Source organism: Nasonia vitripennis, chromosome 4 (genome assembly GCF_009193385.2).
Source record: "Nasonia vitripennis strain AsymCx chromosome 4, Nvit_psr_1.1, whole genome shotgun sequence".
NCBI lineage: Eukaryota > Metazoa > Arthropoda > Insecta > Hymenoptera > Pteromalidae > Nasonia > Nasonia vitripennis.
The window spans coordinates 1,279,812-1,292,728 of record NC_045760.1 but is presented as its reverse complement, the minus strand read 5'-3'; the positions used below and the strand labels follow the sequence as shown (position 1 = coordinate 1,292,728).

The 12,917-nt window shown below is 48.3% G+C and overlaps 2 protein-coding genes across 5 annotated transcripts in view; both read right to left on the bottom strand.

Annotated features, from left to right (window-relative positions):
- LOC100122987 (putative octopamine receptor) overlaps positions 1-8,641 on the bottom strand; it is a 68,419-nt gene extending 59,778 nt beyond the window's left edge. For 3 of the 4 annotated variants that reach the window (XM_032599920.1, XM_031928499.2, XM_032599921.1), the window contains exon 1: positions 8,023-8,140. The gene's annotated coding sequence lies outside the window, so the exon portion shown is untranslated. Of the gene's footprint in view, positions 1-8,022 lie in introns of all 4 variants that reach the window. The other variant, XM_031928498.2, reaches the window with a different exon arrangement.
- An 841-nt stretch (positions 8,642-9,482) lies between these two features.
- On the bottom strand, positions 9,483-12,875 carry LOC100122999 (isocitrate dehydrogenase [NADP] cytoplasmic). The gene is made up of 2 exons (XM_001608051.6): positions 12,112-12,875; positions 9,483-11,015 (listed from the first exon to the last, which is right to left on the bottom strand). The coding sequence occupies exons 1-2, from the start codon at positions 12,337-12,339 to the stop codon at positions 9,804-9,806; spliced, it is 1,440 nt and encodes a 479-aa protein (XP_001608101.2). The 5' UTR covers positions 12,340-12,875; the 3' UTR covers positions 9,483-9,803.
- Positions 12,876-12,917: the final 42 nt, after the last annotated feature.

The window sequence follows — 12,917 nt, the reverse complement described above, 5'->3', positions numbered from 1 at the left end:
ATAAACGTCCTAGTATAACGGGGACGGCAAAGCTTTTATCGTTTACCGCGGGCATTAAGTCTCTCTCTCTCTCTCTCGGCTGTTCTAGCTCGGCTGCTGCTCAAAAGCACGTGGACAGCAAAGTCAGAGCAACCGCACGACTGGAGAGAGAGAGAGAGAGAGAGAGAGAGAGAAAAAGAGGAGAAAATAGAATCCCCTTTTTATCTGGCTGGCTCTCTCGCCCCCGCGACATGTATTGTGCCATAACCTCTTGACTTTTAGACCTGGAAATTAACTATTTTCGAACTCACGTGTGCGAGACCTGCCTTGCGGTGGCTTTTGCCCGCTGGCTCACACACACACACACACACGCTCAACTTTAAACTCTCGCCGGAAAGTAGCTCCGATTATTTCAAAGCGAACATTTTTTTCTCTCAAATTCAATCAACGAGCTTTGATCGATAATATGATTTTCGCGCAACACCTGCCAGCCGGGCCACCTCCATTTACATTCCAATCCCGAAGTTGTGTAATTCATGTAAATGAATACGACCAACAATATTACTGCCTAAAGCTTGTGTGCACACACAAAACTTTGCTCCGCAAACACGCGACTGTCGCGCGCACAGCAGAGAGCAGCAGCAGCTTCGATAACTGACTTCCTCTGCGCGCGGAAAAGCCACATCAAACGTTGCGTGATGTGTATAAACGCACGGCGCAGCTTTTATAAAAGCCGAGCCGCGGCTCGTTAACGACAATGCAATCGCCGGGGAATGAGCGAAACGTGCGGGAAAATAATGCAATATCGCTGACGCCGCCATGCTTAATCGTCCATCAACGGCTCGTTAATTAATTACGCCGATAACGCTCGCGCGCTATACAAATTAATTAACAAAGCAGCGCCGCGAGATATATCAAGCCGCACACGGGAGCGGAAACGAAGCGGAGCGCGCGCGAGAGAGAAAAAAGCTCGGCGTAAATCGCTCGCTGAAAAGGATCAGCACAGAGAAGCGTCGAGTAGAGAGTGGGGAGGGAAAAAAAAGCGAGCAGCACGCGACAACGATATTTCAAGTCGTCGCCTTATCGTCGCGCGCTGATACAAGGCGAGATAGGTGCTGGCGGTGCGGTAAGGCGAAAAAGTTAATAAGAGGCAAAAAAGAAGCCTGTACGTGAGCATAGCGCATTCCGCGAGCCGTTGTCCTCTCCCCGATGTAGGTTGGCGCGCGCGGTCTAAGTAGCTTTTCGAAAAGCGGACGGATGATGGATCAGCTCGCAAGCGCGGCGGGGTGTATTCAATCGTTAGGAGATAAAAATTGCAGCGGTGAGCGAGTGTGTTCATCTTTTCTGACCACCCCGCGCGAGTCTGGATTCGCTCCGGAGTGATGCAGTTCTTTTCCGTCACTGAAAACGAGGGTAAACTGGAGATGTCGTAATCTCGAATGGAAATGTTATAGCGCGAGGATAAAACGGTTTGAAAAACAAGTTTGCGTGGGAAAAAAAATATGAAGAAAATATAGAAAAGCACTAAATTCACTCGATCGAGTTAAATAGCTGTCGGTCTGGCTCTCTTTACCCTCCTTATCGGTTCTGTTCCATCAGCAATTTTGCGCGCTCAAGTCGCTCTCTTTATTCTCTGCCCGTCTGTAGCGACTATTTCGCCCTTTTCCGCACTGGCATTTCGCGAAAAATTGCCGAGAGAGAAAGTGAGAGCTTTTATATACCAGCGACGAAATCGATGTGGATTAACTCCTGGGGTATTCAATTTTTAAAACTTTTACGCGCGCCAACGCTGCGAAATATTTTATAGGGCAATATATGAAGCGCGACGTTGGAAATTTGTGTTCCGCACGCCTTGGAGCAAATACGATCACTTACCAATACATCGGGGACCTTTCAAGGCTTACGTAAGGCAATTTTTTGTTGCACTTTTCAGCGCGCTCCTTTCTCTCGTTCGAGCAAAGTCGGAAAATTGCGTTTTGGATTTTCGAGAAATTTCAGAAAAATCGCCTCGCCTGTAATTCGATTCCGCTATAAAATTAGCCCGTTTCAAGGATGTCGCGAGATTAAATCTTCCGTCACATTTCAAGAGTTCAGCGAAGGGAATCTCCAATTCAATGCACCTCGAGAAATCTCTCACGTCGAGCAACGTGTTGCGGTACACAGGACTTGCTACGACTTTTCGCGAAAAGTGCAAGGTCCGCGCGAGACTAAAATCTAAAAATATTCAAGAACGTACTTGATAAAGAAGGCTAACGGATTAATCGCCGGCGCTGAGAAGGAAAGCACACACCTGTGTATAAGTAGAGCGAGCTCCATTTTTATACATATTAACTCTGAAAAATAGGCGGCATATTATGCGAGTGCAATTATTATCTATGCAGCGAACGCACGCGAATTTTATCAAGGCACTTAGCACGTCTCGTTTGAAATTCATCGCGAAATAGCAGAGCGCGGCGCCGAGCTCTCTGAAACGCAAAAATTCTCGCTTTCTCTCTTAGCTAGATTGATTGGGGCGAGCGAGCAAAACCTTTTCTCGGGGCTGCCGCGCGCTAAATATAGCGCTAAATAATTATCGCGCTCGTTATACGGCAAAAATTATCGCGGCTCTCTCTCTCTCTCGTCTCTTTCGCGCGCGCGGATTATAAGGAGAATCGCCTCTGCGGAGAGAGAAGCACATAATAAAGGGGGCCGCAATTAAAATCAATTTGCATACACTCTCGCGATCCTATCTAGCCTCGGATGCACCGGGGGCGGAATTTATCATCGTTCGCACGACTCCTTCTTTCTTACAGTAGTAGTAGTGGTGGTAGCTTTGGTAGTCGTGAGCCGCTTCTTCCGCTTCCGCGTGTGCGGATCGCATCAGCTGTATGTGTACTTACGTATGCGCGCGACGCGAGGGTTTCGCGAATCGCGGAATTCCTTCGGCGACTTATCCGATCTATGTGTACCGTTTGCTTTGCACGCGCGCGCGGTAAATATTATGCGAATTTCCGCGTATTATGCGGGAAGGTAATAACGTACATTTTATGCGTTTCTGATTCGCCGATATCGTTTATATACGCGTTGTTGATTAATTAATCAAACATTTTACATGCGTGGATTACGCGCCGATAATCTCCGATAAATCAGGCGGATTAAACACGAGGGATTCGCGTGAGATTTTTCCTATGCAAAATATTCCCAAATTATGAATCCTTAAAGAGCGAGCGAGCGACTATCTCTATGCATATATCCGTGATTGCGCGGGGCGTAGACTTGCATTGGTTCTGTGGACAATTGGGAATCCGAAGTCGGAACGGCTGTGCCTTATGCGCAATTGGGGATTCGAATCACATGCTTTGGGTATGATTGGAAATTTGCCGAGAACGTGCATATAACTGCTGCGCCCGAGAACTTGCTCTCTCTCTCTCTCTCTCTCTATATATATATATATATATACGCATTGATTTTGTAATCGATATTACAGACCAACTCTGGGGATCGATCGTCGAGAAAATTACACTGATTGGAGCAGTAAAACAAGTATAAGGTGCGGGATCGAACAATAAATTCGTTCGATTTCGAAGAAGGGTTAGAAGGGAGGCAAAAAATTCTACCCTCATATGAATCATCAGCATCCCCAACTGCTGCGATGACTCGAGGAACCTTCACGTTATTGAATAAATCGCACGATCTGTATCGCCAAGTGTAACTAAAGCGAGTATAGTATCTCACTATCCGGATCGTGAACATTAAATTGTCGTAGTTGGCAAGTTGTTTCTAGCGCGCGCATAGCCCGTGAAATAAAAAGTTGCGGTACTAAACAGAGATTTACGTCAAGCAGTTTCGCAAAGTGTTGGAAACTGGTGTTACGTTAAAACTTTTCTATTTTTTCCGAAAGTCTACTTAGAAAAATTATCCTTCCGCAGAGGCGGCTGCAGTTACAGGCAAGCGTTGTAGCTAAATTTAAATAACGCTCTTAAATTTCGTCCTCAAAATAATTTCGATCAGCTCGTCCGGTCTCGACGCGGCAAAGAGCGAACTTTTCTCACCGCCGCAATTGCACAATACTATTCCTTATCCGAAATCGCGCGCCGACCGTAAGAACGGCTCTCGCGCGCAGTAGCATTCAATAATAATCATCTCCACGGCTAGCGCTGCAATCCGAGGATTCATCACGGCCGTAAACACGACAACAATTCGGCCTATGCCTGCTGAGCTGCACCGAGAGTATAAAATACGCACTCGAACAATAACCGAGTATAACGCGGATTACTCCTTGTCGCTCTCTGCAGCTGTGTGTGGAAATTCCTCCCTCAACCGAAACAATTGCCGGCTCCGACTTTATCAGGCGTCTTCCAGACGCGTCGCATTATCGCAACTTTTCCCAGCAGCAGCAGCAGCAGCGCGGCGGTAGCCTCTTGGGAGGAAAGAGGAGCCGAGGGACTTTTTTCTCTCTCTCTCTCTCCGACGTCGCAATGAGAAAATCACCTGCATGCTGTGTGTGTGTGTGTGTGTTCGACAAGGGCGCGTGTGTAATCTTGATGCGCTGGTTATAATGTGCGACCGGGGGAAGGTTAGAGCTGGTGGAGATTATCGAAAAATTTCGTGCGCGTGTTTCGCACAGATTTATACAAATTTGCAGGAGGGGAGGTGTGTGTAATATAACGGCAGGACTCAAGGTTGGAAAAAGTCGAAGGAAAATTGGAGCTGCAGCGATAAGAGCTGCGCGTTACACGAGGATGATGATGGCTCTCTCGTGTGCGTGTGTTCTTAAAGACTATAGTGATTTTTCGTTTTTCATGGATCGATGAATATTTCATGAGTCTGATCGAGCGGTTTGTGTCGCACAGCGTTTCTAGGAATAAAAATAACATTGGCTTTCGTTCTATCATTTTCACAGTTGCTCGCAAGGGTGGGATTTTTCAATTAGGTCAGCGACGCGCATCTGCTCGATCGCTGGGGATAGATACTTAGAGTTTGATGCGACTTTTCCGTCGGCCGATATAACAAGGGAAATTTTATTAGAAACTTTTCGCTCTCTCGCGACGAATATTCAAAACGCGTACATGCGTGTGCCACGCGCGCGCGACGGGCAATTTAAATGCAATGAAGCCACTGTTTCGGAAAATTACGTTACAGAAAGTATATACGCGTACTGAGAGGATGGTTTACAGGCCGTAATATGGAGGGGGAAAAAATAAAAAAGCGTGGAGTCGTAAAACGTTAATGCATCGCGTTCGTGCGCGCGAGAGAGAGAGAGAGAGAGAGAGAGAGAGAGAGAGAGAGAGAGCCACTCCATCCACGATTTTATTCTTTTTATCGACGCTGAAGCAGAAATTATAAAGTGTCACACAATACTACCAGTCGATACAATCAATCCAGTCGAACTGGAGAAAAATAAAATGTGCTTTATTCCCCCCCTTACTCCCGATAACATAATACGACTGCTTTTGTGTTATAGCGCGTAAATCATTAAAAGCTTTTACGATCACGAAATTTTCCCTTTTTCCCGGGCACACACACACACACACACACACACACACACACATAATGCCGACTGCGCAGTGCACGGAATCGAATAAAGAAAATCGATAAAATCCCCGCAACAAGTCATATCTCTCTCGCTCACGCTGGCTTTTTTTATTTCCAACCTCGACATCGGAAAATCGTAACTTCCCTGCAGTGGTGGCAACTCGATATCGCGCGGCGCGTCCAGCGAAAATATCCATACTGATTTTCTTGTCGGAAACAGCGCGGCATAGAGAAAGAATCCTCTTTGGCGGCGGCGATTCTATTACCCGATACACACACACACGCGCGCGCGCGTCGCTCTGGACAAATAAAAAACGAGCAGAAACTCTATTGCATTTACAAGGTATGCGCAGCGCTGGATGGCTATACCATGACAGTTCTCTCTCTCTCTCTCTCTCTCTCTCTCTCTCTCTCTCTCTCTCTCTCTCTCTCTCTCTCTCTCTCTACCCGCGGAAAAATAAATTCCCGAGAAGAAGCACGACACACGTGGATCGGGGAAGAAATCCCCGACATTAGTGCGTGCGTGGAAACTGGATACATGCATACGCACGAGCGTCGGAAACGAGAGCTGTCCGGTGTAGGACACAATGGATTTCCTACTCGTGGAAAGTCGTTTTTTTTTTAACTCGACTCGCTCGTAGTCGTCCGACAACTCCGGAGATGGACGACGGAGGATTTATGGAAAAAGGAGAAAGAGAGAGAGAGAGAGAGAGAGAGAGCTGAGTGAGGTAGAATGCAAAGGACTATACGGGAGATGGAACAAGGGACGCGGACGAGATGCGTGATTTGATAAATACGTCTCTCGTGCGTGCGCCGCTTGATGAAAGGGAATTGTTTTTCTTGTAAACGGATTTCGCGCGCGCAGCCTCGACGATATTGCGCTTTACCTCCTCTCCGATGTGTACACACAAAGAGTCCTTTCCGAATTTCCATGTTTCGAGCGAGCACGTAAGAAACGATGGTAAAAAGTCGCCAAGGGTAGGTGATAAAATCAGAAGTAAGTGCGAGAAGAGAGATAAAACGCGGAAAATAAAAGGGACGCGCCGAGGTCAGTTACGATACTAATATATGGGACACCTGCGGTGTAGTACGGCTCGTTCATATTTACGAGCTCGCTCTCACACCCGCCGGGACGCAGCGGATTCTCGCCAAAGGTAAAAGTTTATCAAACAATCTCTCTATCTCGCTGCACTTGCGTCTGCGCACGGCGGAGGAGGCATGTGACCTATAACACTGCACGAGAGCGCCGTTCGATGTAGCGAGAGAGTTTCCGCGCCCTATTGTCTTCGCGAGCGTGAAAATGCGCGCGCTGCAAGGCCGCTGCCGGAATTGCCAAATCTGACCAACTTGCGTCTATTTACCCTCTCTTATAGACGTCCTACATACGCGAGCTGCATCTCTAGCGTACCGGCAAGAGACTACGTAGAATCGAAATGAGAAAAACTGCCTCTAAATAAAACTTCTCTCGTCCGACAGGCGTCTTTGAAGGATTTTTCGCGAAAGAGGAAAACGCGCTTCAATATTTCAATGCAATTGACGTTCACCGCTACTGACTTTATCTCCCGCGAGCATCGGGATGACGTTGACGATCCCACTCGGTTGATTAACGATTCGGACACTGTCCATTGACTTATATAGGCCGAGGGGGAATTTTTTTTCTATATACACATCCGAACGCACGAACTATTTGCGTTTCGCCTTTTTATGCGCGCACACACACACACACACACACTGACACAAACACGGACTCGGGGGGGCTTTTTTGCGGTTCTCCCATTTCAACGCTGCTTCGCGTGTGTACAGGCTTTAATTGATTTACGAGCGAGCCGATAAATTGATCAATTGAACGCAGTAAGCGCGCGAGCCTTTTGCAAAAGATTTATTATTTATAAATCGAGTTAACGCTGTAAACCCGTATAGCCCGCAACTGCGTATAGACGTGTTGTACCACCACGTGTTGGCTAGAAATTCCTCCGCGATGAACCGGCAATTATCGTGTCGAAAGAATTTTATTTTTATTACATTTCGCTTATACGTCGAGATGACGTTATCCACTCGTGCACGCGCGCGCGCGCGCGCGATGACGAGTCACGTGTTAGGTGAAATTTCGACGTCTATGCACTCTCTAGCGTAATTCCTGGAAGCGAGTGACGGGGAGGAGAGTTGTATGTCGAGTGTTTTTATCGGCTACGTGGAAATGCGGGAGCGAAAAAGAAGAACAATTTGGCGTTCCGCTTGTTACGGAAGGTCGCGGGGATATAAGTAGGTTGGGAACGCTGTGTTTCCGAAAATAGACGAGATACTCGGGATTCCGAAAATATAACCTCATTGGGAAACCGATAACGGTGGGTTCGGAGGCTCGAGAATTATCGGCTCGTCCTTATTAATCCGCTGTTTGAATTCGATTAATTTTCGTTTCGTTGTGTCGCTCTCTCGTGTGCTCGGTTAAGAGGAAAAATCGCCGGGTCGTAACGCAGCGGCTCGTGATTAAAAACAAACAAAGCTGTCATATGTAATTGAGAGACTCACCAAAAATGATCATCGGCGAGTAGCCGCTGCACCGGCACGTCCAAAACCGTCACACGGCAGCGGCGACCGAAGAGTTATCATCGTCGTCCAACTGCATCAGGAGTCCATCGGCTTGTCCTCTGTGTGCTGCTGCCACACTAGTGTACTGTCCGCTTTATACTTTTTTTTTTCGTATTTTTTCTATTTCGCCTCGTAGAGTAAACTGCCGCAACGACGCATTAGGAAGATTACAAAACGCGAATGACACTGACGGGAGAGAGAGAGAGAGAGAGCCCTTGGTCGGAAGGACGCGCACGAGGCACTGAATTTCACGCAGGTGGAGTTAGCGTTTGCCGCGACCGTTTATTTCGTCAAAAGTCGCGGCTTCTCGATGTCACGTGATACGCGCGACTGTCACTTGTTGGGCCATTATTCCGCGAATGAGTGCGCGCGAAGGAAATTTCTTTATCCGCGAAAGTGCGCGAGTATGGACCTGTGCGGATCGTCGTTGCTGGACTGGCCGGTGGCGGCGTTAGCTGGCGGAGTTGTGTAGATGTGTTCGCGGCGACCAATAAGGTAGGTTCCTGCAGCAGGTGGCGCCAATATTCGAAAGGCGGAGTTTCGCAATTATTATGTGGAGTACAGTAGAGATTTCTTTTGAATTTGTTCAACAGGTATTAGAACATACCACATGACTGCGTGGTATGAATAATAAATTAGCTGTCTTGGGTAGTTGCGAAACTTCTCCTATATACCTACTTCTTTGTATTATGAAAATATTACCAAGCTGAATGACTGTATGGAAAAGCAATGAACAAAGTAGAAGCTCCGAGTAAGAAGGCACGTCACTCGGTTGTTTTGTTTTGATCGATTATGCATGCTACTCTAAATTTAGGTCGGTATGGGCATGACTGTTTTCGATTCTAATCGAATTCTCTGCTTTGGCGCGAGACGGGCAATTTCAGCTTAAAAATTCGGCGGTGGACTGGCCCCCGAAATTTCTATCAGTGCATAAACACACAATCGATAGTTAAAATCGTTAAAATAAGCTCGAATAGTATGGGACACGCCTTTTTTTTTAGCAAAATGTTTTCGTAAAGTTCAAATGAGTGGCTCGCTGCTTTTCAATGACCAGGAGAATATTTGAATGCTCATCGAAATTTCAAATTACTGCGCTTCGCTATGTTTACAAGTTGGATAGAAAACAACGATCAAAGATTTGCGTCAGACAACTGCGAATGTTTTCCGAAGTTCAAGAGATCGATTTTATGCAAAACGTGTTTTCGCTGATGTACTACTACACGAGCGATAAATATTTTCTCGCGCTCGCGCGATTATGACATTTTCGTTTCTCAATATACTAAAATTAATCACTTATCGCACGCGTATCCGTTATCGCTTGCGACGTGCATAGCTAACAACAGGATAATACGGTAATCGCATTTAAAGCGAGTTCATGGCAGTTCAAGAGAGAAAGCCGATTTAAAAATTGGAAAAGAAAATTTTATGTTAAAAAATTTCGTATTATAAATTCTACAGGAAAAATAAAGCATGTAGAACATATTTATATTGCGTATAAATGCACTGAAATTCTTCGTATTCATCACATGTAAGTATGTGCGGCGGATGGTTCAAGGCTGCGTTTTTATCTGTTCTCCTTGGCGCAACGCCGATTGACAAGTTAATCGCCTATTCGTCGCATTAGAGCTAGCTCTCCCTTTCACCGAGCATCGTTCAGCGGCAGCCTCGCCTCAGTACTTGGCCCGCAACAAGACGTGCTCTGCACCCTCGAGTTTGAAAAGTCACGCGTCGAGGCTCTTCTTCAGGTTCTCGGCGAGCTTGTCGAGGAACTCGAAGGTGTTGAGGTAGTCGCTCCTCTTGACGTCGTCGGCCTTCTTGATGCAGAGCGCCAGGTCCTTGGTCATGAAGCCGGACTCGATGGTGCTGACGCAGACCTTCTCCAGGGTCTCGGCGAACTTCTTGAGGGGCGCGTTGTTGTCGAGCTTGGCTCGGTGCAGCAGGCCCTGGGTCCAGGCGAAGATCGAGGCGATGGGGTTGGTCGAGGTCTCCTTGCCCTGCTGGTGCATGCGGTAGTGGCGGGTGACGGTGCCGTGGGCCGCCTCGGCCTCGACGGTCTTGCCGTCGGGGCAGAGCAGCACCGAGGTCATGAGGCCGAGGGAGCCGAAGCCCTGGGCGACCGAGTCGGACTGCACGTCGCCGTCGTAGTTCTTGCAGGCCCAGACGTAGCCGCCGTTGGACTTCATGCAGTAGGCGACCATGTCGTCGATGAGCCTGTGCTCGTACCAGATGTTCAGCGCCTCGAACTGCGACTTGTACTCCTTCTCGTAGATCTCCTGGAAGATGTTCTTGAAGCGGCCGTCGTACTGCTTGAGGATGGTGTTCTTGGTGGAGAGGTAGAGCGGGTACTTCCTGGCGAGGGCGTACTTGAACGAGCTGTGGGCGAAGGCTTGGATGCTCTCGTCGGTGTTGAACTGGGCCTGGGCGATGCCGGCGCCCTTGAACTCGTTCACCGTGTGCTGGATCTTCTCGCCGGACGGACTGGTCCAGGTGAGCTCGAGCTTGCCCGGCCCCGGGACGACAAAGTCCACGGCCTTGTACTGGTCGGCGTGGGCGTGACGGCCGATGATGATGGGCTTCTCCCAGCCGCCGACCAGCCGGGGGATGTTCTTGCAGATGATGGCCTCGCGGAAGACGGTGCCGCCGAGGATGTTACGGATGGTGCCGTTCGGCGACTTCCACATCTTCTTCAGCTTGAACTCCTCGACGCGCTTCTCGTCGGGGGTGATGGTCGCGCACTTGATGCCGACGTTGTACTTCTTGATGGCCTCGGCGCAGTCGACGGTCACCTTGTCGTCGGTCGCGTCGCGGTTCTCCATGCCGAGGTCGTAGGTGTGCAGCTCGATGTCCAGGTACGGCAGGATCAGCTTCTGCTTGATCAGGTCCCAGATTATCCTGGTCATCTCGTCGCCGAGGATGTCGACCACGGGTCCGGCCTGTAGTTGACATTCAAGAATTATTATGCGAATTAGTTTATTGCGCGTGACGCTGCAAATTTTATTAGTCGATAAGTCCCGCACGTATATACGGGAAGCGAGTTATCTCTAAATCAACGTTACGCGATTAGGTATATATGCGAGATTGATAACATTCGCGCGCACGTTGGCGAAAAATGCAACATTCTTGCAAAACTTTACGAGCAGTCATCTCAAATTGGAGCAAATAAAGTGATCGACGCTCCCACTCCTTGAAGATAACGCCCGCGCGACACAGGCAGTCTCTGTCATTAGAAAAGTGGAAGAAGGAATTAGTAGCCTGTGAGTATAGATAAAACGTGTGGCGCGATCGTAGTTCCCCGCCGATTCTTGCAAATCACGCCGATGAATTTCAAATTAGCCATACACGGACAGAGCTACGTGCCTGTGTGCGAGCATACGTATATAGGTATATATAAGTACCTACGGCACACGTATGCCGGTCGGATGCAATATCGAACGCTGCGTAAAGGAGCACACATAGGCGTGTTGTATATGTGCATCCCTTTCCCCTTCCACTGAAAAAAAAAAAAAAAACACAGTCGTTTTAACCGTTCTGCCAGCGTAACGACTGTTCATTGTAAGAACAACGGTGTGCCACTGGTCATTTTGGCGAGTCTTCGTACAATGACGGATTACTGGTGCGAGTTCAGTTAAAATGGCAGTGTGTGTGTTTTTTTTTTCAGTGTCGTCGCGAGTCGATGAACCTCGAGCGAAAGCAAAAGACATCGCGGGCCCTCGAAAATACCGCTGTATACGTGGTACACAGCTGCGGCCTCATTTTTCGGAGAGTCGAAAGTCGCGAGAGAAGCGTCGCCCTGATGCACAGCGCGAGATTGCGTGTCAATATTTGCAAGCTCTCGCGGCCTAGATAGCCTCGTCTATGCGGCATTTAAATCAGCCAGTAGTCGAGCGTTATCGCAATCAAGCTGTGGACGTAAAAACGGACGATGGAAATGCCGTCATTGCGATGGTTTATTCATAGCTGTGGCAAGTATTCGCGAATTTTTCGCAAAAAGGTACGTAAAACTAGCGAAAACGCAGACGTTCTATTTACCTTGATTTTAGCAGCCATGGTAGCAGAAGACGCGCTGAAGCACCTGACGTCTAGGAAAGTGGGAGCGGCCGACTGGCAAAGAGAAGCTTCTTCGGCCAAGTTGAAACGTCCGGACGAGAAGGACGACGAAGCGACAATGGCACTTCGAGCTGGCAAGTGTAGTCGAGGTGCGCTTCGAGCGAGACCCGCTAAGCCAGACCGACAGCAGAACTGGAGGGGACCGGCCATAGCGACGACGAGCAGTTGATACCTATATATACGACGTCGCGGACTGCGGAGGGAGATTTGCACACAAACGCACAGCCGTGTAGTCCGTGTGTAATATGCCCAATGTAACGGCGCACGCTTGAACTTTCCAACCTCTCTTCCTTCCGCGCACTTCTCCTCTTCTTTATGCTCCCGTTATTGTTGCACTGGCGAAAATGTTAGATGCGCGATGCGTATGCCACTGGCTGCGCTGATCTACTCTCGAGAGATCACGGGGCACTACCGAATACGCTCGGCACAGCGACGATGATAGAAATGGGCAGAGTGATGTGACCGTCCTCTTTTCCCCCGTTTCTCGTATACACTTGCGGTATTACACTGATACGCGCAGAGCAGCTCCGGCAGATTCTTGTGTGAGAAAGAGCGAGAGAGACCTTATCTCGTCTGGCACTTTGTTTGTGTGCTCATCGCGAGCCGATGACTGATACGATAATGTGAGCTTTATCGTTTCTATATAATGTATGTATATGTACGGAAAGGTTTCTATTAGTTGCTGGGTCTTGGATTTTGGACTGTTGTCGCGTATATAAGAAGATAAG